Source organism: Paroedura picta, chromosome 2, assembly GCF_049243985.1.
Source record: "Paroedura picta isolate Pp20150507F chromosome 2, Ppicta_v3.0, whole genome shotgun sequence".
Taxonomy (NCBI): domain Eukaryota; kingdom Metazoa; phylum Chordata; class Lepidosauria; order Squamata; family Gekkonidae; genus Paroedura; species Paroedura picta.
The window spans coordinates 90,978,715-91,006,267 of NC_135370.1; the positions used below are offsets into that span (position 1 = coordinate 90,978,715).

At 47.2% G+C, this 27,553-nt stretch overlaps 1 protein-coding gene across 2 annotated transcripts; it reads left to right on the forward strand.

The window, feature by feature from the left end:
* The first annotated feature begins 548 nt into the window (after positions 1-548).
* Positions 549-25,808, forward strand: UEVLD (UEV and lactate/malate dehyrogenase domains). Of its 2 annotated transcripts, none has more exons than XM_077321575.1 (12): positions 549-841; positions 2,013-2,097; positions 2,415-2,480; positions 4,237-4,400; positions 6,276-6,411; positions 9,801-9,928; positions 10,871-10,976; positions 11,343-11,513; positions 13,780-13,947; positions 16,359-16,446; positions 20,734-20,857; positions 25,156-25,808. In XM_077321575.1, the coding sequence occupies exons 1-12, from the start codon at positions 800-802 to the stop codon at positions 25,318-25,320; spliced, it is 1,443 nt and encodes a 480-aa protein (XP_077177690.1). In that variant the 5' UTR covers positions 549-799; the 3' UTR covers positions 25,321-25,808. The 2 variants fall into 2 exon arrangements, with proteins under 2 accessions (XP_077177690.1, XP_077177691.1); XM_077321576.1 differs by lacking the exon at positions 549-841 and adding an exon at positions 897-1,217.
* Positions 25,809-27,553: the final 1,745 nt, after the last annotated feature.

The window sequence follows — 27,553 nt, forward strand, 5'->3', positions numbered from 1 at the left end:
GTGGGCCGCAGACCACATGTGGTCTGTCGACTCATTGGAGGTGGGCCGTGAAGGACGCCTTCTCCCCCCACCCCGGCCCTTTACAACACACTTCGGGTGTCATTGTCTCCTATCACTCCCAGATGGGACTATCTTGTTGCAGAGGGTTCCCATTGATTTGTCATTGTCATGAGTTAAAATGTCCATGAAAATAAAATGTTCCTTATGTTCATTGTTGTGGCGTGTCTGTATCTTATTTTGAAGGGATGTTTAAACATTACCGTAGTGATCAGAGAGTGTTAGGGCAGTGGTTGAGAGTAGAGGAGTAAACTACCCCCCCCCACACACACACACACACACACCGGGCCTCAGTAAAATTGTCAAGCGTTGAGTGGTCCCCGGTGATAAAAAGGTTGGGAACGCTGCTCTAATGCATCTGATGAAGTGAGCTTTGATTAAAGGAAGTTTATGGTGAAAACATGTTAACTATACGGTGCCGCCGGATTCCCGTGAGTTCCGCAGCCTGGTTCACCAGGAACAGCCGTCTCTAGTAACGAAATCCAGCAGGCATCGCCATTAGCCCCCCGGTGTTTGTGGCCCGTCCTGAGCAACCCGCTCGACCTGCCCATGCCGCCTGGCGCGGTTCCGCGGTGTGAGTCACACACCCGCCTGCAAAGGAGGAAGCGGCAGACGCTGCAGGGCCGGCCGGGGCGCCTTCTTCGGCCCGCCCTTAAGAGACCGGTTTGTTTTGGTGCCCGCCAGCTGCCGCCTGGGCCGAGGCGACCAGGAAGCCCTTCTGGGCCTTGAACGAACCCTCACCATGGAGGTCTCCGAGGAGAGCCTGCGGAAATGGCTGACCAAGGCAAGGCGCGCGGCTCCTGCCACCCGGGACCTCTCCTCTTCCCGCACCAGAGGGGCGGGGCCGAGACGATCGGGGGGGGGGGGTGCAGCAGGCTGAACTTCAACCGGTTCGCCTCTCTCCCCGCCCCCTTCTCTCGCTGTGGTGGTCCCCCACCCCCGCCGCCCAACTTGGGCTGTGTGCTGACTGATTGGCAAACCTCTTTCTCCTGTCCCGTTCTCCGCCTGGTTTCCCTAGCGAAAGTAATCGTAGATAAGCCAAAAACAAGCCGCTCGTTGAAATGAACTCTCGACGCGACCAGTGTCTTTCTTCACTGTTGGAGCCGTGACTCCTTCAGCCCAGCAGCTCCCGATTTAAGCGGCTGCTCCTGTTCTGTGGTGTAGGCTCATGACAACCACTTCCTGGCTCTCAGACAGTCCTTCCCGTTTAATACAGCTTTTCCTAGGGAATGTGGATGCTTTTTTGGAGGCAGGGGGTGGGGTGGGGTGGGGAATCTAACGCTGAAATTATTTATTTCGTGCGGTTTTTAATCAAGTTAGCCATTTCAGGTTTAACAGTCTTATATGCTATAACAACTTGGGTTTGTGTGCAATGCATGGTTGTAATTAGAAAAGTTAGGAGGCCCAGTAAATGTACATTTTATAACGTTGCATAAACAAGGTTTTGGGAATATAAATATAAAAAGTGGCATGTCTGTTTTGAAGAACAAGCATGGGCAGAGAGCCAGCTTGGTGTAGTGGTTAGGAGCACTGACCTAACCTAGCAAGCTGGGTTTGATTCCCTGCTCCTCCCCCACATGTATCCAGTGGATAACCTTGGGCTAGTCACATTACTGATAGAGTTGTTCTCACAGAGCAGTAATGTCAGGGCTCTCTCAGCCTCACCTACCTCACAGGGTGTCTTGTGGGGAGAGGAAAGGGAAGGTGAACGTAAGCCACTTTGAGACTCCTTTGGGTAGAGAAAGGCAGCATATAAGAACCAATTTTCCAAAATTTTATCCATCATTATTAATTTGCAGAGGCAAAGATCTCATCAAATGCATAGTCATTTGACTGTCAGATATAACAAAAATAAATTTCTCAAATGGCTGGAATGAGTGGACAGTTCTCATATGTTTAGAATTGCAGCTGACATGGTAAATATTTCATAGTTATAACATGCTTTAAATTTTCAGTATAAATTCCGGGATCTGACCATTGAAGAACTGAAGAGTGTAAGTGGAATGTACCCAAACATTACATTCTCCATGAATACCTACAGTAAGAATACATTCTTCTATCTGGGGCAATTGGTGCTTATATAGATTTGACAACTAACACAAGTTATTTCAAATAAAGTATTATATTCTGCTGAGATATAATGATACAATGATATCAGTACTCAACTGTTGTATATAAAAATTTGTATTATCCATAACTGACCGCTGTTAATACTATTTTCACCCTTTTAAGTGTTAGAATCAGAGCATGAGGGCCTTGGCTCTGGTATAAAATGCAAATAAAGCATAATAGTATTTTATAGAAAGGAAAAATGTAATCCATACAAACAAAAAATAGCATTCTGGTTTTTTTTAAAGCTTTCAAGGATGGGTCCCAGAAAGATCTTCTGAATCTTAGTGGTACTGTTCCAGTGAAATATCAGGGTGAGTTCCCACGCATTCTTTTATTGTTATACTATCAGATCTGATTATGGGCATTTTGTATGATTTCTAATCTTTCTGATCAGCCAAAATGAAACAAGACAGGACAGCAAAGCTGAAATGAGAGATCCATATTTATTCCTTGACAGATCTAGGCTGCTGTCACAGGGGGGCACATAAGCAGGTAGAGTGGGAACAGTGGGAACCCTTCCCATTCCCATGCTGAGACTGCCCTTCATCAGATGGTTTGCTTCCCCCCCCACTGCAGCAGTGATTAAAATGGGAGCACCCCCCCCCATATACACACCACCATGAGTCTGAACTGCCCCTTTGCCTTTCTCTGCTGAGCTATACTGTAATGCTGAAGCTCAGGAAGGAAATGGGGAATGCTTTAAAGACCTGGGGGAAGGGGAGAAATGGTATGTGGGAGCAAGCTGTCCCATTTCTTTTTGAATGTGAAACTTAGCACCATTCTCTGCCCTTGCAAAGGCAGGTAAGGGTGTGGACCCTTCCCTGCAGCCACTCTGCAGGTTCTCTTTGAGCTGGATAAATATAGGTTATTTGTGTGTTTTTTTTCTGGCTTAGAGGGGAAAGTTATGGGAATGCCATAAATCATGCTGGAAATGAGCAAGATGTCCTGCAGGTAGTCCTTTTTAATGCAAAAGTTTCTTGCTTTCCATGCAATTAAAATTTCACCACCTATGGAAGCATTTATTTCTGTGTTTAGCAGGAATAGATAAGAACTCTATTCCATGACAGACCCATTGGCACGCTTACCTCGTGCTATGGTTTCCTGCAGGTTTTAGTCAACCTGTTCTCATGTTTGATTAGCATGGTGTAGTGATTGAGATTGGCATCCTCTAATCTGGAGAACCGGGTTTAATTCCGCACTTCTCCACATGCAGCCGGCTGGGTTACCTTGGGCCAGGCACAGTCTCTTAGACCTCCCAGGGTGTGTGATGTGGAGACAGGAAAGGTAAGTGGTTGTAAGCTGCTTTGAGACTCCTTCAGGTGGTGAAAAGTGGGGTACAAAAAAACGAGATCTTCCAGCTCTCTCACCTGATCTTTTGAGTGTGACAGGCACTCCCAGAACTTTGTGCACAATGGATTGTGGAAGCTTTAATGGTGTGCTAAACTTCACTATGCCGAGTGAAGCAAATCTCATTTGACACTTAACAACTGCCTTGGCACAGCTAAATAGCTGCATGGGATGATATGCATCCAAAGTTACTCTGGTGTAAGGAAGGCCAGTGAGTTGGGCCCATACCCAGGAGCTGTTTTGCCAGCTTGTACAATGGCAACTGATATCCACATTTAAAGAAATTATTCAACAACTAGGCTTCAAAGCCCGTCCATAAGGGAGCGGGGCAGCCCCCCCGTCTCCGCCGAAGCCTCCCCCACCTGCCCCCCGCCCCTGCGAGTCTGTGGCTTCAGCGCGGGCCTGCTCTGAGGCCCGGGCCGAAGCCTCCCCTCGGCGGCCGCCTACCAGGCACGTCCCGCGGGGAATGGCAGAGGGGCCAATTGGAAGGCGCTTCACGCCTTCTGATTGGCCCCTCAGTCTGGGGGCCAGGGGCCAATCGTTGGCCCCTTTAAGCTATCCCGGACTGAGCCCACCCCCACCCCCCTTAGGCTTTTATTTATACCGTGGAGTGGTATAAAGATGTCCATAAAGTGCGTTATTTTTCTGCACAAATGTCCTTAAATAAGTTTTTGCACAACCAGGCTTATGCATAGTAATTTATGTTTTGTATTTTGACAGGTAATTCTTATAACATTCCAATTCACCTGTGGATTTTAGATTCCCATCCTTTTACTCCTCCAATTTGCTTCTTGAAGCCCACTGCCAACATGGGGATTTCAGTAGGAAAGCACGTAGATGCACGTGGAAGGATATACTTGCCCTATCTACAAAGTTGGAGCCATGTAAGGGCTGTGTGTGTGTAGACACGTGTGTAATATTTGTTAATTGTAGGGTTGCCAGGTCCCAATTGCTGGCAGGGGGGCACTTTCTGGGAACAAGGAGGAATGACGCAATGTACAAACATCACCTAGAACAGTGGTCCCCAACCTTTCTCAGATCAGGGACCGCCTCCAGAGTGAGGGAAGAGCCGACGGCCCGGGTGCTGCGAAAACTCGCATGCGCAATTGCTGCGCATGCATGTTTTCGCCACCAGGTGGCGCTAACGCGCATGCACGGCAACAGCACGTATGCGTGTTTGTGTCACTGCCATGCCGGCGGCTGCGCCTGCCTCTTCCCTTCCTTCTTGCTGCCGGTGGGGGAAGGCAGGCGTGGCTGGCGGTGGCCCGGTACCGTGGCCTTTGCGGCCCGCCACCGGGCCGCAGACCGGGGGTTGATGACCTCTGACCTAGAAGTTACCTTGGGGCATCAGGGTGATGCTCTGGCTTTCAGGCAAAACTCTTATGTTAGAATTCGCTTCTAATTATAGCTTTGCCAAAAAGCCAAAGTGTCATACACCCTAGACAACCCCGATGTGCCAGTATAATTTCTGGGTGACATCAGCATGTTACCCTAATTTGCAGCATTTTTCTGGTTTTGGGGGGTGAGGTGCATCCAGAAAGTAAGGACCCCCACCCGGACAGGAAACCTGGCAACCCTAGTTAGTTGGCATTTTTGTCTTATTTGGTGTCATGTATGCAAGCTATGTTAACAGTACATAGGTTTCTCTTTTAAACACTAAGTGCCAGCTTTCCATATATATATGTGTGTGTGTGTGTGTGTGTGTGTGTGTGTTTATAATAGGTGTGTCTGAATGCAGAGACAAGTGATTCTGCATGCAAGCAAAGTTGATTCCAGTGGTACTCAATCCACATTTCACTGATAGTCAGACTTCCATTTATCATCAACTGAAAGAGCCACATGACTGCTGTATGCTGTGTGCCATCTCACCAAACACAATAAAATACAGTGTTAATCTTAAATGTGTATAACATTAACCTTTTCAATTTCCAGAGTACCTGTGATTATGCATGGTTCTTGGTCCCCACCACAGTTGAACCTAAACAAGTCTTTTGAATTTAGACTGAAGGGAAAGCTTGCCAGTCAGACTTGATGATACCAGACAGAGTTTAAATGTTCATGTTCTAAGTGGGAACCACCTGCCAGCCACAGCCCCCAAGAGGTTAATAGCTTTGCCCAGTTTTCTGAAACATAGAATGGGTGCCATGTTAGGAAGTGATGCTCAGAGGAGACACACGGGGCATGTCAAAGAACAACTTTTGGCTCTCAAGCCACTAACTATCACTGTTCTAATCTAGACTAAGCAATGTCATGGTAGAAAGAAATTGCTACAACATGATATACTGTACATGTACCCAGATGAATGAACACTAGTAATCTATTTCTGTGGAAGAAAGTAGAGACAGACCACAAGGTTCAGTGACAGACCACAATTTTTTTTATGCACATAGTCCTCATTTCAGTCCCTACCATCTCCACTTAAAGGAGTTTGGGTGCTGGGAAAGGTGCTACCAGTCAGAGCAGATGACTTGGAAAAATATGGACCCATTGTATGATGGTATTATGTAGCTTCATATGTCTGAACAGGAATGGCACTAGTGGGATGGGATGATTAAACATGCCTCTTTGGCCTCTAGTGACCCAGGGACTGTGTATCCTAGCTGGGTAGAAACAATTCTGATTCCTGTTTCCTGATAGAAAACTGAGACCTGGTTTGTGTGAGGATCTGACTGATAAACTTTCCTATTTGTGCATGTTCTTGTGTGCATGTCCTTGTGAATAAAATATTGTGGCTCTCATTACTACTGTTTGTATTTCAGCCACAATCAGTGATTATAGGATTGTTAAAGGAAATGGCCATCAAATTTGAAGAGGAACTCCCTCTGTACTCGTTATCGTCCTCTGATGCAGCCAGACAAATGGAGCTATTGTCATATATTGCAAAGTTCACTGAAGGTGTGTATTGTGAGGGAACTTTTAATCTAGTATTCATAGTTGTAATCTGTTATGTGTTAGACTGTGGGTTTTGCTTTGGGTTCTCTCTTTCTCTCTTGTCCCAGGGCAGTTGAGCAAAGGATCCAGAGGAAGACTCAATGCTGATGCAAGGGAAAGACTTGTTCCCTTGTTCCAGTGTTGGGAATCTTCCCCATCCATATGTGGAAGCTTTGGAGGCTCATGGAACATGAGTCTCCAGCAACCCACACTCCAGAAGCAGGGCTTTGAGCTGCCATGAGATCGGACCTGAAGATATTGATATGCAACCCCAAAATAGGCTCTAGGAATTGTCCTGTGTGATATATGTGAATGTCTGTAGCTTCAAAAGTCATTCTCTTCAGAAGATTTTAAAGACGTGCACTATTCACTGTTATCTGACTATATCTGACCTCCAATTTATTGGAATTTTTGTTTGTACATCCTTACATGCATACTCACAGATACTGAAGTGATAAATATATGATGGGAGAATTCTGTTTCTGTTAGTGTTGACAGTGAATGTTTTGCGTGTTGAAGAGTGAGTCTCTCTGGTCATGTTTGTGAGTCAGTCAGAAAACGTAAAATAATCTCTGCTTCTATGCTGTGAATGTTAAAAAGGAAACTGTGTAACAGAACCAATTGTGACTTGATGTAGAAATGTATCTCTGAGAACCAGTTTTACCTTAGAAGAAAGTTACTGTTGAAGTTTTATGTTTGAACTAGTAATCAAGCCCATTGCAGTGCGAAATGCAATGGGCGCTAGCAGTGAGAGTGGGTGTTTGGGGGGGGGGACCACCTGCATTCTTTGGGTGGGCTTTGAAAGGGTAGAAGAGGGAAGGGTAAGGGAGACGTTCCCCCCCCTGAAAAGCGGCGCCGCGGTCACGCTTCTCAGCTGTTTGTCTTCGGCGGGCGCTAGCAGGGGTTTGGAGGGTGAGGGGGGGCTGTCGACGGGCATGGGTCGAGGGGGTGGACTCTCCGCAATGGCAGAGGCGGCGCAGCCTACCCAGATCTGGCGGTGGGGCTTACATTGTCTTCGATTCCCGCTGGCGGTTCCCTCGGCGTCGGCTCCCTCTGCGTCGGCTCCGTGGGCGGCGGCTCCCTCGGCGACATTTCCGGCGGCGATTCCCTCGGCGGCGGCTCTGTGGGCAGCGGCTCCCTCGGCGACATTTCCGGCGGCGATTCCCTCTGCGTCGGCTCTGTGGGCGGCGGCTCCCTCGGCGACATTTCCGGCGGCGATTCCCTCTGCGTCGGCTCTTTGGGCGGCGGCTCCCTCGGCGGCGGGTCCGGCGGCGGTTCCCTCGGCGGCGGCTCTGTGGGCGGCGGCTCCCTCGGCGGCGGGTCCGGCGGCGGTTCCCTCGGCGGCGGCTCTTTGGGCGGCGGCTCCCTCGGCGGCGGGTCCGGCGGCGGTTCCCTCGGCGTCGGCTCTTTGGGCGGCGGCTCCCTCGGCGGCGGGTCCGGCGGCGGTTCCCTCGGCGGCGGCTCTTTGGGCGGCGGCTCCCTCGGCGGCGGGTCCTGCGGCGGTTCCCTCGGCGTCGGCTCCGTGGGCAGCAGTTCCCTCGGCGGCGGGTCCATGGGCGGCGGCTCCCTCGGCGGTGGTTCCCTCGGCGGCGGCGTGAGTTGGGCGGCGGCTCCCTCAGCGGTAGAGTGATTTGGCCGGCGGCTCCCTCGGGTTGGTGGGACCCTGGCCGGCTCCCGGCTCCGTGGCTGGTTGTTTTTTGACGGCTTGCAGGAGTCCTAGGGTTCCCTGCCCGGCGGCTTGACGCGGCGAGAGGCGCTTCGCGCCTCTCGCCGCGTCAGGCCGCCGGGCAGGGAACCCCCGGCAGCCGCGCTCCGCGCGGCTGCCGGTGGGTCCCCCAGGCAGAGGCCTGACGCGGCGAGAGGCGCTTCGCGCCTCTCGCCGCGTCAGGCCAGGAGCAACTGCGAGCCGCGCTGCGCGCGGCTCGCAGTTCCTGGGGCTGGGAATCGGAGGGACCAATCGGCAGGCGCTTCGCGCCTGCCGATTGGTCCCTCCGATTGTCTGTCATGAGGAAGGGTCCAATCTGGACCCTTCCTCATCCCGGACTCATCCCGCCCCAGAACCCCTTACTGTTTTATTTAGTCCGTGGCGCCCGCGGCGCCACGGGCGGTTTACAGATGTTTTACTAGTTCATAAGTAAGCATTTATTCTTATCTTACTCATTAATAAGAAAATAGCCAAGGAAGAGTTGTTGTTATCTGGCAGTAATAATACACAATTTCCTTTATTTTGCTGAATAAACTCTGTCTGGAAGCACCTTTAAGACCAACAAATATTTATTCAGAGCGTGAGCTTTCGAGTGCAAGCTCGCTTCGTCAGACGAATCTGTCTGGGAGGTTAGTGCAAGTTAACCAACTTTCAGAAAGATTTCACCATATTTTTACAATTCAGATATTGATAGAAATCAAAGTCCCAGTATCACCCTAAATATTTACCATTAAACAAGACAGTTTGGGTGTATGGTCATAACAACAAGCATAGAAATCTTACAAGAAGCCATCAAATATGTGGGCTTGCTTATAGTCTTGAAATCTTAACCAGGTGACCTGAAAACACTCCCCACAAACCCGAGTCTCAGGGTCAAAGGCAATCCTAATTGGCACGGCTGATGAACACAGTGCTGGATGGTGGGAAAAGAACAGGGTGGGTATGTCTGCTCATGAGATATTTTAGGTATCATGGGAATGACCCATTTAGTGCTTCTGTGTGAGGGGTAGCGTGTTTGGGGAAGCAAAACCTGCTTGTGCAACAGGAGTTATAGCAGAGCATATAACTGCTCTTTCTAAACTAATTATTACAACTAGGATTGCTACTTTTTCCCGCCTGGATGTCCTGGATCTGTAACAGCTGGTTGACAGGCAGAAATTCAACACAAAGACGTTCTCTGGCATGATGATGCAAAAACTGGAGAGTGTAGCTCCTGTTGAATATCTGTCTTGAATAAACTGTGGTGTGACGATGACACTGGAGGCCTGCCAGTAGAAAAATGGCAACACTACTAACAAAACAGGCAGAATCAAGCATGCAGGAATAAGCAATGGATGCCAGAGTGAATGAAAATGTTTTTATCTCCTTTGCTACATCTACAACCCTTCCATCTTCCTTTTGTGCTTTTGCTCTTGTCACAAGAAAACTGAAGGCTTTAATTCTGTGCCTACTTGCATTGGGACTAAGTCCTGTTGAAATCAGTAGGACTTACTCCCCTGAGAACATAGATAAGATCAAGACTCATGGCTTGCCAGTCATTAAACAGATTGCCATAGTTGCCATTAAAGGAATGTGTATATTGTCTTTCATGTAACTCCAGGGTATTCAGTTTAGATTCTGTTATATAAATTGCCATATATTGTTTTAGGTGAAAATGATATACAATCAAAGAGTAAGACGGATGAGGAGAAAAATGGCAAAGGATTTAATAATAAAGTGACCATTATTGGAGCAGGAGATTTGGGTCTTGCTTGTATATTAGCTATTTCTGCAAAGGTAAGTACTGTATATTAAAAAATGCTTCTGTATTGACTCCAGATTAGGATTCTTGTTAGCCAAAACCTCTGCTGTGTGTAATGGTTTATTTTAATCCATGCCTCATTCTTGATATAATCTACTAAATTCCATATTATATATATCAAGGCTAGCATGTTCTCTAAGCATGCTATCCTTTGAATTTATTTAAATCTCCCCTCATGCAATCAATGAAATATTTAAATGCTTATTTTTATGCAGTTAAACTTGTCTGAATAGATAGAAAGGAGCAAGAGTCCAGTAGCACCATAAACACTAACAAAATTTGTCACAAGGCATGAGCTTTCTTCAAACATCAAGCTACTTCTCGATGTCATGTGCCCTGAGACTCATGGGAAGGGCAGGTTAGAAAAATAAAGTTTATTATTTTATATTATTATCTGAAAAGGTGAGCAATGACTCATGAAAGCTGGAGTCTTGCTCCTTTCTACCTATTCAGACAAGCATAACTATGCATAAAAAATAAGCATTTTAATATTTCATTGATGTCATGAGGGGAGATTTAAATACATTTAAATTATTGAAATGGCAGGAACTAAAATAGCTGTTTGTTTGAATTGATAACAGCAGTTTGTTTTTACATAAAGGATTACACATCAGCTCTACAAAGCAAGGCAATTAGAGTTAGACGAATAAGGAAAAACTATAGTTGATACATTGGTGCACAGCAGGTAATGGTTACTTAATAATTGAACTCTAAGCAATCTAATTCTCACATTTTAACTGAACTATTTAGATCTTGTATAATGTTTCATACTTTACAATCAAAATAAAACATGTTCAGAAATTACATTATTTTTGGTAATTCTGTTAGTACCTAGATTAGGTGTCACAAGGGTTTATTTCCAGAATAAAAGTCTGTATTTTCCTTAATTGAAGGGAATATTTTTAAAATCTGTACAGGGCATTGCTGACAAGGTGGTTATCTTGGACTGTTCAGAAAGTACAATAAAAGGAGGAACAATGGATTTAGAAATCTTTGCCCTCCCAAATGTGGAAATCAGTAGAGGTAATGTATTGAATTCCTGGTTTGCATCTGGTGATGTGGAAGGAAAGAAATGTATTTGCAGAGTGTTGTAGGGTGAGGGATTAAGATATGAAGGCTAGAATGTTACCCGACTATACTATTACTTTCAACATTTTTGCCCCCAGTCTTGTTTTGCCTTCTGTTCCTCGGTAAAAGGGAAAGATGGGAAAGAGGCAAATCATGAACATCCTTCTGCTCATGCTTCACAGGATCCAAACCACTATATTGGTAGACAGTAGTTCTTGGAATTTTATTTGTACAATTCATTACATGTTTTTAGTGAAGTAAATCTTATTTTAAATCTCAACTCTTATAAAATGGGTTACATTTTTTCTTTGTATTTCTTAGATTTTTCTGCCACAAGGGATTCCAAAGTGGTGGTGCTTACAGTGAATTATTTAGGAAATACTCAGTCGTATCTGGATGTTGTGCAGAACAATGTGGATCTATTCAGGGGCATTATTCCATCAGTAGCACACTATAGTCAAAACAGTATATTGCTTGTGGCATCCCAGCCAGGTATGGCAATACTTACCTTCCTGATTTATTTCTCCCTGGATGTAACAAACCATGTAATAACTATTCTGAAACCAATAGATTTGTTTCTTAATAAAGGAAGACAAAATATTTGTATTTTGTGTAAATCATGACAGGCATAAATGACTTGTATTTTGTTATTTTACTCTAGATCAGTGTATGTATACTTCCCTGATCTTGAATGGTTGCATAACATGCATGTTTCAGACCCCGCCCCAGCTAGGAAACTCAAAGGCTGTGATCCTAAGGATGCTTGGAAGCTTATCCTTATCCATTGCTCCTCTTAATATTTGTGAAACAGTCCTGGGGGTGGAGAGTGTCCTGGCTGTCCGAGATGGAATAGGACCAATCAGGGTGCGGCCCTGATTGGCCCACCCTTTCCGGCTCACGCCCTCCTTCCCTGGACGCTAGCCACTTTGCTCTCAGACACCTGAGAGAGACACACAGAGACACAGAGAGCCCTGCCAAACCACAAATGACCCCTGATTACCTGCTTTGGCTCCTGATTATTTGTTATGGCTCCTGTTGGGACAGAGAAAGACAGACAGACAAGCTGTAAACAAGCCCCAAACTGCAAACAACCCTTGCTTCCCTGCTACCTCTGATTACCTCCTATGGCTCCTGCTGCGAGAGAGATCAGTGTCTCCTGCCAGTGTCTCCTGGGTCCTAGCGCCCATTGTATTCCTGGTTGCAATGGGCTTTCTTGCTAGTAATTTAAATCAGTGGTCCCCAACCTTTCTGAGGCTGGGGACTGGCGGGGCATTGGGCCGTGCCTGCGCATCAAGCCGCGCCTGCACGGGCCGCGGCCCAGCCCTGATTCCCTCTCCCCGCCCCCCCGCAGTAAGAAGCTTCCCGGGCCGCAAGCTTGCGGCCCAGGAAGTTTTTTACTGCGGGGGGGGCGGGGAGAGGGAGCCGCAGCCCGCCACCAGGCCGCTGCCCGCAGGTTGGGGACCACTGATTTAAATAAATGTGACATTTCTGAGTAAACATGCTTAGGTTTGAGATGCCAGTTCTTGAAACAGGAAAGACCTTTAAACAAGCATGCAGAGTTGAGGCTTATTTTCAAAATACATTGAAAACAAGTAGCCATTAAGCAATGAAACTGCTTAAAGGAGCCAATTATTTAAACCAGTGGTCCCCAACCTGCGGGCCACGGCCCGGTGCCGGGCCGCGAAGGCCATGGCACCGGGCCGCGGCTCCCTCTCCCCGCCCCCCCCCGCAAGCTTGCGGCCCGGGAAGCTTCTTACTGCGGGAGGGCGGGGAGAGGGAATCAGGGCCGGGCCGCGCATTGCACATGCGTGGCCCATGCGGGCGTGGTCAGCGGGCGCGGCCCGATACGTGGGTGCGGCCCGCGGGCGCGGCCCAATGCACGGCGTGGCCCGATGCCCTGCCGGTCCCCAGCCTCAGAAAGGTTGGGGACCACTGATTTAAACTATAATTAGAGAGCAATCCTTAACAGGTTGCTTATTCCCAGGAAAGTGTCCTTAGGACAGTGGCCTGAATTTCATAGCAAACAATGCACAGTAGAACAAAGTAGTAATAGTGTGCAATAGGATATGTAATAATTCAGCGGAAGCATGAAAGACTGTTTTTTTAAAATCACACTAAAATATCTTTTGTTATCTTAGCCAAAGATATTTATGTTTTTTGAGATCAGCATAATTGCTGATTCCCATTTTCTTATATCCCCTAAAACAGGGGTCGTCAACCCCCAGTTTGCAGCCTGGTACCTGGCCGCGAATGCCTCAGTACCGGGCTGCCAGTGGCCGCTCCTGCCGCTCCTGCCTCTCCCCGCCCCACGCAGCGAGAAGCTCACCAGGCCGTGAGCGAAGCAGCCACCAAAGAAGCTGCTGAAGCAGCTGCTGAAGCGGCCGCTTCGCTCACGGCTTGGCTAGCTTCTCGCTGCGAGGGGGGGAAAGGCAGGCGTGGCCACTGGCACGCTGGCAGACGCAAAAACGCATGTGCGGAACTGCCGCACTTGCACGTTTGCGCCCCCTGCTGGCACAAATGCACGTGCATGGCAACTGGGCACGCGCATTTGCATGCAGCTGCCATGCGTGCACAGCACCCGGGCCGCTGGCTCTCCCCTATCCCCGTAGGTGGTCCTCAACCGCAAAAAGGTTGGGGACTGCTGCCCTAAAAGACTGTTGAAAACATTCTTGATTTTTTTTCTTGTGAAGTTCACTGTAGAACTGAAATACAAATACCGTTCTGTATGATTTCATATATGCTTTTGTTCAACATACAGTGGAAATAATGACATATGTATCATGGAAGATGAGCGGATTTGCCAAAAGCAGAGTTATTGGGATTGGCTGCAACCTGGACTCAGCAAGATTCCAATATATTATTACAAACCTGTTGAAATCAGAGTCCAAAGATACTTGGATTATTGGTGAACAAGGAGAAAACAAAGGTAAATTTATGATATTTTAGGCCTGGTCTTCAATTTGAATCAAGACATAACTATTTTGTTGCCATTTTATTTCTCCTCCTAGAAATCAGAAGGCATTTGAATGTATTGTATATAAACACTAAAAGAAGCATGATATCACTTTAAACTGCTGTAATTTCTTCATTGGTCTACCAGGCCTGTGTTTGAGGCCTTGTAAACAATACTTAAGTGAGCTGGCCTCCCTACTCATACCCACCTAACTAAACCTTATCAGAAGACCATATTATATGTCCTCCCCCCCCCTTTCTTCTTCTGTACAAGAGGCAATAAGGCAATACTAGTTTTAACTTCAGATTTTTAATTATGATATTTAATTTATTATATGTATATGTATCTTTATATGACATTGTATTTTTTAAGGTAATGTAATCTGCTCTGAGCCCTTGGGGAAGGCCGGAATAAAAATGTAAAAATCTTTACACCGCTCCAGCGGAGCGGTATGAATAAAAGTCTAAGGGCTAAGTGGGAGGAGAGTGGGTGGGCACTGTCCATGATAAAAACTCAGAGGAGCAAATCAGGAGCTGCCCTGCTTGCGGCCACCATCCCCGCGCCGCCCACGCGAGAAGGGGAGGAGGCCCCCAAAGGGGCCGGCAAGGTCCACGGCCCTGCTCTGCCCATTTTTAAAAATGGGCTTTACTTCTAGTTAATAAATAGATTACCAGCTGAATAGAAATTAACAGCAAACCTCTGCTGTGTCTATAACGCCAGATTCCCTGACAACCCTATTATTACAGCAGGATGCCTGGGTGGGATCACCAGTGGAACAAATTATCTCTACTTATTCAGTCTGTAACAGTCTGTCTTATGCTAGCTTCTCAAACAACTGAGTTGGTAAAATGACCATGACAGTCCCTTTTTAAAAAAAAAGATGTGTAGATTTAATAGAATTACACTAGATCATTCTGATTATGCTTATTACAGAATAGCTGAAATTCAAACATGTATAGTAACACTTTCTACTTGGATAGACAATTATTTCTGAGGGACAGAAAAGGCAGCATAAAGAAGTAATAAGCCCCAGTGTGCTAATAATAGCATACAACTGCCTACTCTCTTATGAATCTACCCGACCGCTATGGTTATCTTCCAAGGCTACATTTTGCGTGCCTCTAACTTCTGAGATTAGATGGAAGGCAGCCTGGGAGAGGGACTTCTCAGTTTTGACACTAAAACTCATCTGTCCCATCTTCTGCCTGCAGGAGAGGACTCTGTGTTATTAGAATTCTCACATTGCTCTGTATACTTTTTAGTGATGTTTGTACTATTTGGGTTTGAACTGTATGGCCTTTGAAGTATTAAAGGTTTGATATGTAAATTCCCACTAGAAAGGATGACTTGTAAATCTTGCCCCAGGTTATTTAAGCCTGTTTGCTCATTTGTTCATGAATGGAAGGTCTCATTGAGGCATTGTGATTAAAGAGTTTAAAATCTCCAGGCCAGAAGACACTTGCACAAACAGAGATGTCATCTATTTCCCATGGCTCTTGAGTAGGGGTTCATAGACTGTATTCCTGCTGTTTAAGAAATTGTTATTACTTTTATCATGGTGTGAAATGCCAGTTACAGCTGTGTAAATGCAAATGCACAGGGATATTTGTGCCAGCAGCCTGCTTGCTTTGAACTAAGATAGTGTTCAATTTGAAAAAAATCCGCCATGGTTCCCAGGAATGTTTTGTCTTAAGAACCATTGTTCAACAAATATCTTAATGCTTTGATGTGAACCATGCTTATTTGCATTTGGCTCCATCTGGTAAGGCACTCCTTTGTCCTGCCTCTTTCTTGATGTAACCCTTACATGTTTCACTGTCATTTTACTTGGCTCTTGGGGAGAGTCTAGTATAGTATGGTATAAAAAATAGTGTAATGGCTTCAATCCTTGCTTTTAGCAAGTTACCTGTTTGCGTTCACCTTTTCTTTGCTTTCGTATGGATTTGTAAATAAAACAGCTTTGAATGGATCTCCATGAATCTCCTTTGCCTGTTCTCTTATCCATTTCTATGCACAAAATGTGGAACATGACACCTTTAGCTTCCTAACTGGTTTGTATTACTGACAATGCATTTTTAAAAACATCTACACCTCATCATGCACAATTTCTTTATTCCTACACTCATCAGATCCTATAGGACTAATTGGACTGATGAATATTCTGGGACCCTAAGATGCAAAAACAACACAGGCAGAAGTATTATTGCAGGCGACTGCAGAAGAAGTTGCTTTCTGCCAATTTTAAAAGAAACATGTTGGAATAGAACCCTGCCCCTCTGCTTTGAAATACATAAATATTGAATGTACATACTTATAATAGGAATTCTTACGGTTAAGTTTCGAATAGTTGAAAAGAAATGGTTGTTTGTATTTGTATTGTTTAGTGCCAGCATGGATTGCGCCTAATTCAGGGGCAAGTCATCAGAGTGAAGATTCAACCAATCGTAATGCCCAGCAGCTGTTGACTAAAAGGTAAAAAAAAAAAAGTGACACAGTATATCGCAATACTCTCAAGTACAAGCATGATTGGCTTAATATAGAGCTAGTGTCGCTTGCTATGAAAACCCAATGGCCTAAATCCTAAATGTGTTTTCCATTGAAGAAAGACACTTCCTCCAGCTGAGAGCCAGCTTGGTGTAGTGGTCAGGAGTGCAGACTTCTAATCTGGCATGCTGGGTTTGATTCTGCACTCCCCCACATGCAGCCAGCTGGGTGACCTTGGGCTGTGATATCAGGGCTCTCTCAGTCTCACCTACCTCGCAGGGTGTCTGTTGTGGGGAGAGGAAAGGGAAGGTGACTGTAAGCCACTTTAAGACTCCTTCAGGTAGAGAAAAAGCAGCATATAAGAACCAACTCTTCTTCAAAAGACAGTAGGTTTATTATTGCTAATTCTTCACTGCACCCTATGCTGCTCCTCGGGATATGCTTCCCCCCTGCCCCACACTGTGTCGTATGATGGAGGGGGCACAGAAGGTTTCTGCAGGAAGGAAGAGACAGAAAATGTAGTTTCTATCACACCTCCATGCTTCTATGAAATAGGATCCATGCCTATGTATGCAGTATACAGAAACAAAAAAATAATGGTATATTATGTTAAGGTTACCATCCTATGCACAATGGGAGTAAGCCCAACTTATGCTTCTGAGTAAGCATAAGTAGGGTTAGGCCAGATATCATTTCTAGATACTTCTTAAGGATCACCTACATTTACACCAAGAGTCTGCAGAATCATAATGCTATGTTTATTAATAATAACAATAATCAGCCAAATAGCATGTCACAAGAAATCTTTTAAAAGAGCCTATTAAATTTACCATTAATGTAGAATTACACAAGATTTGGTACAAGCTAAAGTCCCAGAGATTATCAGTTTGGCTGGGTAAGCCACGTTGGTCTGAAGCAGCAGAATAAAGTTTGAGTCCAGCAGCACAGATATCTGAAGAAGTGTGCATGCACACAAAAGCTTGTATCTTGAATAAAACTTTGTTGGTCTTAAAGGTGCAACTGGACTCAAACAGTTGTGAACCAGCCAGTTCCAGCAGAGTCAAGTGATGAATAGGACTCCTCAGAGGAAAAGGCAATGAGCAGACCTGATCCAAACCTACAACCATTAACAGAGACACTGTAGGAGGAGGCCGTCTCTGAGGACCAAGACATGGATCCACACCAGGTCCCTGTATAAAGGCCTTGCAACCCCTCAGCCCTGAGTTGGCAATGGAGAGTCATCTGCTTGCCAGTCTACCTCCCCTGTAACCAGAGCCTCAGAAACAACATAGGAGGAAGATAAGAGGGAGCTGCAGGACAGAAGGCACAGTGCTAGATTGGTCACACAGTGCTGACTCCATATCAGCAGTAAGGATTTGTGGTTGCAGGAGCAGGGCTGAGGTGGCTGGCAGGTGCTGATCATGTTGTTAAAACTAGCCAGCAAAGGTCTGGCTGCATGGAAGAAACATGTCCATTAGTTACGGACGTTGCAGCCTATATCTTGAAATGATTCTCCTGTCTTGGACTTTGCCTGTGTTTTGGAACTCTTTTTTTGGATTCCCCTTGAATTTGGTGATGTTATTTGGGACTGACTGGTATTTGGACTTTGGCCTGGCATTCTGACAAACTCTGACAGCTAGTTACGCCCTTTGCCTACATGCTCTGTCTGTCAGCAGGACACAAACTTCACCCAATGATTAAATGACTGATACTCATGTGGGATTGAAGGGAGACAAACACTTTCCATTTATCCATTCTTATCCCACCTTCCCTCTAAGAAGTTTAGGGCAGTACAGATTGTGTGTCTCCCCCCCCCATTTTTTTCCCTCACAATAACTATGAGGTAAACTAGGATTCGGGGAACTGGCCCAAAATCACTGTTATGCATAGTGGGGGGGGGGGTCTTTCCTTGCTGGGAGACTTTCTTAGACCAAAGCTTTCCTGGAAAGCATCCTGGTAAACAGCTGTCATCTAAACTAATCCTCTTGGAAGATATCCTTCCAGGAATTGACAGGATACAAACCATAGAAAATATAGCCAACTGTGTAGCATCGTATGGCCTAGCACGTAGGGAACAGATTCAGCAAAATAGGTTATACTAAGCAAAGCCAAACCCCCCATTTTTTATATTTTAAAACATTGTCATAGAAGAGAGGGGGAAAGGTGTGTTGGATTCAGACTGGGCTGGCAAAAGGGCAGAACAAAATACAAGAAAACATGCTAGAACACAAGCACACCAAATTCCAAAATTAAAAATATAGTTGAACTAACTCAGAACTTTACTAATACTATAGCAAGTTCTTCAGAGCATATACCAACTTCCTTGCAGAAACTTGATGTTGGAGGAATCCTTAACCCCTATCAATTTCTGCTAAAGACAAGGGGAAACCCTAAATATCCAGATATGGTCAAGAGAATTGGACCTAAGCCATCCTCTTCTCTAAAACTGATGAGCTGATTTAGCCAATCCCATGCAAAGTCCCATATCTAATGGCAGAGCCTGCTGTTACGAATCAAATAATTATAAAATATAATCCCACCCCCATCAAGCATCTTGTAATAGCTGTGAATTTCCATGATAAATAGGTGGTGTGGCCCAAATTAGTTTGTCCATTGTACAGATAAAGTCTGGCAGGATGACCCAAATTGGAATGGAAATTAATAGGTTATTCTAATGTAAACCCCAAAAGTCCAATATCCCAGATGCTTTAGATCAGGGGTAGTCAACCTGTGGTCCTCCAGATGTCCATGGACTACAATTCCCATGAACCCCTGCCAGTGTTTGCTGGCAAGGGCTCATGGGAATTGTAGTCCATGAACATCTGGAAGACCACAGGTTGACTACCCCTGCTCTAGATGGCACCCTTATGCCCTAGTAAAGTTTTAAAGTTTCTGTCATTGTCACCCAGTGAGCTTCAGGCCTGTGTTGGCTGGCAAGGGCTCATGGGAATTGTAGTCCATGAACATCTGGAGGACCACAGGTTGACTACCCCTGCTCTAGATGGCACCCTTATGCCCTAGTAAAGTTTTAAAGTTTCTGTCATTGTCACCCAGTGAGCTTCAGGCCTGTGTTTGCTGGCAAGGGCTCATGGGAATTGTAGTCCATGAACATCTGGAGGACCACAGGTTGACTACCCCTGCTCTAGATGGCACCCTTATGCCCTAGTAAAGTTTTAAAGTTTCTGTCATTGTCACCCAGTGAGCTTCAGGCCTGTGGGGATTTGAACCCAGGTCTCCATAATCCTAATTTAATACATTAACCATTTTAATCACACCGGCTCTCCACAGTGACATATGTGCTTTGGGGTGCATTGAGAGCAGCAATAAGTAGAGATGAGGCAAAGTGAGAGGAAATGATTAGAGGCCAATAGTCCATAGAATAACGCCGCTTCTGCACATAGGCGTAAAACTTGTGTTGCTTCCCGCTTGCAAACACGCGGTTGGAAGCTGTGTGTTTGCAAGATTCCTGATGGGAGATTTCGAGGTAGCAACTGAGAACAATCCAAACTTCTCTCCCTGCTCCTCGGTTTGTCAATGAAGTCCTCTCACAGCGGTTGTTTCTGGAACTCAAACTTCCGTTCCCCCCACCCTGAGTCCCAAAATTAATGTGGTTTTTTTTAAGTGCACTTCCTCTTTGCTATGGGGAAATACCACAGTACCAGAACCATTTTTTAAAAGAACTTACACTTCTTCATTGCTGTGGAATCTCGCCACAACAATAAAATGTACCCTACTTAGATCTCTTTTTCAGATTCTTGGTGTAATGGTCTCTCTTTATGTTCAGGTAGATTTGTGATAAGCTGGCCATGGTAACTGGAACTCAGTGAGTGATTGTTTGTTCACAGTAAAGTTTTAAAACACAGAGCACAGATGCCAAGCTGATGGGGAGAGGGCTGTTTCATCACATCCCCCCCTCCCGTTCATATCCCACCACAAAAAAAACACAAACAGGAATGTGTTTTGGCTGCCCAATCCTAAAATTACCATGCACTGTGAGGAGAACATTTCTTTTTTACATAGGGCACGTAGCTTTTCGGCCCAACAGCAACTCGCACTAGCCATTTCAGAGCTCCGGGTTGCTGCCAATGTCAACAGTAAAACTCATGAGCAATAAGAGGCTGTCCTGGGAGCAAATTCCTCATGTGGAATCGGTCTAACATTTGTTCACTGTGGCTCTTTAAATTTCCTACCATATTATATATACAAAAGGAAGACATATAATGAAATGCAATCTATATCTAATTTTTATTTTTAAAATACGTTTGCTTTATGTAGAGCCATGGAAGTTCTGAAAGGAAAAGGTCAAAGATCATGGTCTGTTGGTCTGTCAGTAGCTGATCTGATTGATAGTATTGTGAATGATAAAAGGAGAGTACATTCCTTATCAACTCTAGTAAAGGTAAGCACAGTCCTAAGCCTATTTTGTTTTTTGAAATTCATCTGTAGATCACTAAATGTAAGGAGACTTAGCACAAAGTTTACAGGCTTCAGCTTAAAACATACTTCTAAAATCAAACTGGGTGCCAGGTAATTCCTTAATACCCCTCTCTTTTTTGTCATAGGACAGGAAATATTATCATCTCAAATCCTTAGAGGTAACCAGAAGATGGTTCCTTATTAACTGCGAGTTTTAGAGCATAGCCCTCAGGGAGCTTTGACCTTTGAAAGCTTCAATTCCAAATATCTTGTTGATTTCTAAAATGCTACTAGACTCAAATCTAATTTTTATTAACTGCTAGTTACTCTCTTGGTACTTTCCCTGTTTTTAAAGCACTGATCTGACTTGAAACCCAAAGTCATATATCATGTCTACCTTACTTCTATCACATCTACTTGGCTGAGAATAGTAATGGCGCTTCTTTCTGGAGTGGACACTGATCCAGTATAAATGTGGTTAGGAGGCTGAAGTGGGAAGTCCTTGGTTCAAGTCTGCTATAAAGTCAGCAGGCTGACTGACCTCAGCAAGCCACTGTCACTCAGGCCCCCATCAGCAATAGCAGGGGGCCATGGGACTACTGCACAGCAGTGTTGTAAGGGCTAAGGTTCATTCCCTTGGTGCGCACTCTCTCACTTCCTCTTACGTGCTTCCTGGTTAATTTATATGCATATTGTACTGGAATTACTGGCACACAATATGATAGACACTTATGTGCCATTTCTATATTACCGTTACATACCATGATATTTATATAATTAACTAGATTTTAAGCCCATTTTACTGTAGATAAAATGGGCGCTAGATGGCATTGGCACGGGGCAAGGGTAGGCCTGGCTGGCGTAGGACAGGGCAGCACAGGGCCGCAGGAGGCTTGCCCCCCTTCCCCACGGCGGAGCGCAGAAGGTGTTGGGGAGGGCCGGGGCTACATGGAGGGGAAGCGGCGTACCTTTTGTCGGCGTCGGCTCCTGATCTGGCAGGCTTCTGAACGCCGTAGTCCGGGCGGAGGTGAGGCGGGCGGCGACGCTGTGAGGCGGCTCCGCCCGGCGGCAGAAAGCTTCCCGCCCCCCCCCCACCCACCGACGCTCCCGAGGCTCTCTGGAGCCTTCTGCAGCCGGGCGGAGCGGGCTCACAGCGTCTACGACGCTGTGAGCCCGCTACGGCCTGCGCCAGAAGGCTTCCCGTCCCCCCCCACCCATCCACCCCCCCGAGGCTCTCTGGAGCCTTCTGCCGCGGGCCGCAGCGGGCTCACAGCGTCTACGACGCTGTGAGCCCGCTACGGCCTGCGCCAGAAGGCTTCCCGTCCCCCCCCCCACCCATCCACCCCCCCGAGGCTCTCTGGAGCCTTCTGCCGCGGGCCGCAGCGGACTCACAGCGTCTACGACGCTGTGAGCCCGCTACGGCCTGCGCCAGAAGGCTTCCCGTCCCCCCCCCCACCCATCCACCCCCCCGAGGCTCTCTGGAGCCTTCTGCCGCGGGCCGCAGCGGGCTCACAGCGTCTACGACGCTGTGAGCCCGCTACGGCCTGCGCCAGAAGGCTTCCCGTCCCCCCCCCCACCCATCCACCCCCCCGAGGCTCTCTGGAGCCTTCTGCCGCGGGCCGCAGCGGGCTCACAGCGTCTACGACGCTGTGAGCCCGCTACGGCCTGCGCCAGAAGGCTTCCCGTCCCCCCCCCCCACCCATCCACCCCCCCGAGGCTCTCTGGAGCCTTCTGCCGCGGGCCGCAGCGGGCTCACAGCGTCTACGACGCTGTGAGCCCGCTACGGCCTGCGCCAGAAGGCTTCCCGTCCCCCCCCCCCCACCCATCCACCCCCCCGAGGCTCTCTGGAGCCTTCTGCCGCGGGCCGCAGCGGGCTCACAGCGTCTACGACGCTGTGAGCCCGCTACGGCCTGCGCCAGAAGGCTTCCCGTCCCCCCCCACCCATCCACCCCCCCGAGGCTCTCTGGAGCCTTCTGCCGCGGGCCGCAGCGGGCTCACAGCGTCTACGACGCTGTGAGCCCGCTACGGCCTGCGCCAGAAGGCTTCCCGTCCCCCCCCACCCATCCACCCCCCCGAGGCTCTCTGGAGCCTTCTGCCGCGGGCCGCAGCGGGCTCACAGCGTCTACGACGCTGTGAGCCCGCTACGGCCTGCGCCAGAAGGCTTCCCGTCCCCCCCCACCCATCCACCCCCCCGAGGCTCTCTGGAGCCTTCTGCCGCGGGCCGCAGCGGGCTCACAGCGTCTACGACGCTGTGAGCCCGCTACGGCCTGCGCCAGAAGGCTTCCCGTCCCCCCCCCACCCATCCACCCCCCCGAGGCTCTCTGGAGCCTTCTGCTGTGAGCCCGCTACGGCCTGCGCCAGAAGGCTTCCCGTCCCCCCCCACCCATCCACCCCCCCGAGGCTCTCTGGAGCCTTCTGCCGCGGGCCGCAGCGGGCTCACAGCGTCTACGACGCTGTGAGCCCGCTACGGCCTGCGCCAGAAGGCTTCCCGTCCCCCCCCCCCCACCCATCCACCCCCCCGAGGCTCTCTGGAGCCTTCTGCCGCGGGCCGCAGCGGGCTCACAGCGTCTACGACGCTGTGAGCCCGCTACGGCCTGCGCCAGAAGGCTTCCCGTCCCCCCCCCACCCATCCACCCCCCCCCGAGGCTCTCTGGAGCCTTCTGCCGCGGGCCGCAGCGGGCTCACAGCGTCTACGACGCTGTGAGCCCGCTACGGCCGGCGGCAGAAGGCTTCCCGTTCCCCCCCCCCACCCATCCACCCCCCCGAGGCTCTCTGGAGTCTTCTCTCGGCCGGCGGAGCAGGCTCGCAGCGTCCACAACGCTGCGAGGCCGCTCCGCCGGCCAAGAGAAGGCTTCCCGGCCCACCCCCCAGCCGAGGCTCTCACCAGGCGGGCCGCCATTTTCCGAGCGAGTGAAGCAGGCAATGGGGAGCCGCGCTTCGCGCGGCTCCCCATTGTCTGCCTGGGGCGGGATTGACACTCGGAGGGGCCAATCAGGAGCCGCTTCGCGGCTCCTGATTGGCCCCCCCCGAGTTTTTATCCCGGACCGGTCCCGCCCTAACTCCTCCCCACTACCCCTTACTCCTTTATACAGTCCGTGGCGCCCGTGGCGCCACGGGCTGTTTACAGATGTAACAGTTGACAAAAAGTTCAGTAGAATTACTGGCTCCCTTCTCATGTGCAGCACAGAGCAACATTTGTATTTAGACTATGTGTGCTTAACTTCTGAGAAGTTGGAATGTTGGAATATTCTGTAACCCCAAGCCACTAAGCCAATTATTAGGGAGGGGTCATTTCAGTCAGTTGACAACAGAGATTTCTTGGCACTGGTTACAAAAGTTTTACAAAAAATAGCCTTGTGTTTTCCCTGGGGTTTTAAGTTTGTCTGGTGTATCTGATGTGGTAATCCTATAAATTTTTAAAATACAAATTTGTGTTATCTGTGCTTTACTGTGATGCTTCATTCTGAAATGACTGTTAATGCCTTAAAAGTGCCAAAAGTAGGTACATAAAGATATAAATTATGAGCATTGCATGGGAGACTCATGGGGGAAATCCCATCTCCTTCACATCCTTGAGCCTAGTACAGTTCTAGACCCTACCATTCACCCTTGAGCCTGGCCACAATAAAAGTGGTGTCTGAGATCCACTCCAAGCCCACTCCTGGAGTCAGCCACTGTCACAGCTGGGCCCAGAACAGTTCCCAGAGTCAGCTGCTGCCCCACACTGTAGAATCAAGGTGTCTTCTGTGTGCTTGAATAGAACATTTTTTACTTGGGGGGAGGGATTTAGACACAAATGTATTTTTTTAATTTCAGGTTTTGGGTTTTGTTTTGTTGCAAACCTGGAGGGGGTTCCCCAACTTTGCAGGAAAATGTTTAGTATCAGTGTGCCCAAATTTGGATTTGGATTTCCACAGATGGGGGCGACATATCACTACAAGATATATAAACATTATTAGTAAATATAGCTTGCATTCTACCAGCATAAATACATCCCTGGCTACTCCTCCATCAGTCTAATGACTGTTAATGTGTATTGAGAGGAAATACCCATACCGTTACATTCTGTCACAGATGTTACTTTCTCCTAGAATGCTGAAATATGCCTTAATTATGCCCAGCTTTCCAAGTGAAAGACAAAAGTATATAAGTTTTTACAGTGCAAACAAATTTCAGCTGCCTTGGGGAAACTTATTAAATATTTTAACACTTGTCCATTAGTTCCAAACATTATGTGTACGGTCATTTCTCTGTAAGTGCCTGTTTTTTCTCCTTTTGTAGGGGTGTTACAATATCAATTGTGAAGTCTTTTTAAGTATGCCTTGTGTACTTGGCATCAATGGAGTGACTGAAATTATCAAACTACCAGATGAGGATACTATAACGGAGAAACTACAATCCAGCGCTGCATCAATTCATGATCTGCAGGAACAACTGAAACTTTGAGCATTTTATACACCTTGTATTTGCTGCTATATATTTGAAAGCTACAAAAAGAGGCAACGGTGTCATCAAAATTTTCAAATGTTAAATTCTAGTGTATAGTGTGTTTATGGCTAGAGCTAATGAAAGCTAAAATCATTAGACAGAATAAGATAGAAATAGTATTTGCCTATCTTGGCACTGTATTTATGTAACCTACAACCCTACCAGATACATTTTTTCTGATTTAACTCTGAATTTGACAGTTTTCCTACTCTTTGGACAATTTTGATGCACAAGAACTTACTGTAGCAATAATGCACTATTCCCACCCTCTCCCCCCAAAATTCCATTCTTTGTCATACTGCTCTGCTGTATTTCTATGCCCTTTTTCCAATTGTTCATCAAACATAATAAGTTGCTGATCAGGACTTATTTTTAAAAGGCTATTTGTACTTTAGAAAGCTGTATATGAACCATATACACTATTAAAGGATGTGATTAGAAAGGACTGTCATCAGCTAGTGAGTTATTTTTTCAGTGAATACTTTGTGTGTAAAGGTAAAGGTAAAGGTATCCCCTGTGCAAGCACCGAGTCATGTCTGACCCTTGGGGTGACGCCCTCCAGCGTTTTCATGGCAGACTCAATATGGGGTGGTTTGCCAGTGCCTTCCCCAGTCATGACCGTTTACCCCCCAGCAAGCTGGGTACTCATTTTACCGACCTCGGAAGGATGGAAGGCTGAGTCAACCTTGAGCCGGCTGCTGGGATTGAACTCCCAGCCTCATGGGCAAAGCTTTCAGACAGCTGCCTTACCACTCTGCGCCACAAGAGGCTCTACTTTGTGTGTGCGGATGCTTAATTACATCTTACACCAGCAAATCACTGGATGGAAAATAAATGTAGTCAGTCACATCACAGTAGAATATTCCTTGTGGTTTTTACATGAATCCATTGGAAGACTTACAGAAACTTCTGGGGAGGGAATTTCAAAAAGAACCATGAGATTATTACCCTGTTGCTGATATGTAAAACTGCTATAAAATCAACTTGTTTTAAGGTTCAGGATTGTTGCCTGGTGCTAAGGCACCCAAAAGATAATACCAAGTGTGGAAAAGACGTTATTTTATAATTATGATGAAGTAGGCACTGACAGTTTGAAAAGTAGCATGGTGGGGCTCAAAGCCTTCACAAGTAGTTTTATAACTTTTATAACAAAAGATATCACAGAGCATCACAGATTCATCAGCAACTTAACTGCATGTGATATGATCAGCCTAGCCTTGGCTATTCAGGTCAGAGCAAGCGGAGCTACCCTAATCTGTGGGTTTAGGAAGACAATGTAGTTTTCACTATTATTTTGAGGACTAGGAATCAAGGCCGCTGTGGCAAAAATACAGCGGGTGCTAGGTGCGGCTGGGAATGGTGGCGGGTGCCTGGGCGGCGGCGTGTGGCTCTGGGCCCCCCCCCCGGTTGGCAAGACTCACCATGGCAAGTGTGCGCGGCAGGGCAATGGCTGGTAGCGGGCGGCGATGGGCCGTCTCTCCGCGGCCATGCCAGCGGCCATGCCAGCGGCTTGCCAGCGGCCATGTTGGCAGCGGGCGGCGAGGGCTGGGCAGGCCGCAGCTTCGCGGCTCCTGATTCGCTCCTCCATGTTTTTATCCCGGACAGAGCCCACCCTAACTCTTCGCCACCAGCCCTTACTGTTTTATTTAGTCCGCGGCGCCCCGCGCCACGGGACGTTTAAAGATGGGAGCTTCCATGGGGAATGCATGGCTGGCCATGCATTTTGAAAATTTAAAATGTTCACAGATGCCCCAAACACTCCCCTCTATCACCATGCACCAGACAACCCATTAACATTGTAAAATGAAAATAGTTACCTACATTGTTAAAATTAGGGTCAGAGGGGCTTTATATAGCATTCCGTGATGCAAAGCATGTGGGTCAGGGTTACCACACTTAAAGATATACTTTCTGTTATATGTGGGACAAGTTTTATCCTAATCAATATTTGTAAATCAAATGATTGTAAAGAGGCAACTATTCCTGGCTCTTCAATAAGAATGGCACAAAATGAACTTCTGTTAAGGTTTTATTGGTTGAAAATCTACACAAAGCCTAAGCAGGGTTTTGACTGACTCACATAATAAATTAGCACATTCCAAACATCCTGCTGTTGAAGGTAAGTGATGTTCATAAAAAAGCAATGAATTCCTATCCTTCCACTACGAGAAGTAAAACAAAGCTTAAGCCT

Bases quoted from the DNA above. Each gene is read 5' to 3' on its own strand.
- UEVLD (XM_077321575.1), top strand. From the start codon at position 800: ATGGAGGTCTCCGAGGAGAGCCTGCGGAAATGGCTGACCAAG. The intron at 842-2,012 runs GCAAGGCGCGCG...TTAAATTTTCAG, and splicing joins TGCGGAAATGGCTGACCAAG to TATAAATTCCGGGATCTGAC. The intron at 6,412-9,800 runs GTGTGTATTGTG...ATATTGTTTTAG, and splicing joins TATTGCAAAGTTCACTGAAG to GTGAAAATGATATACAATCA.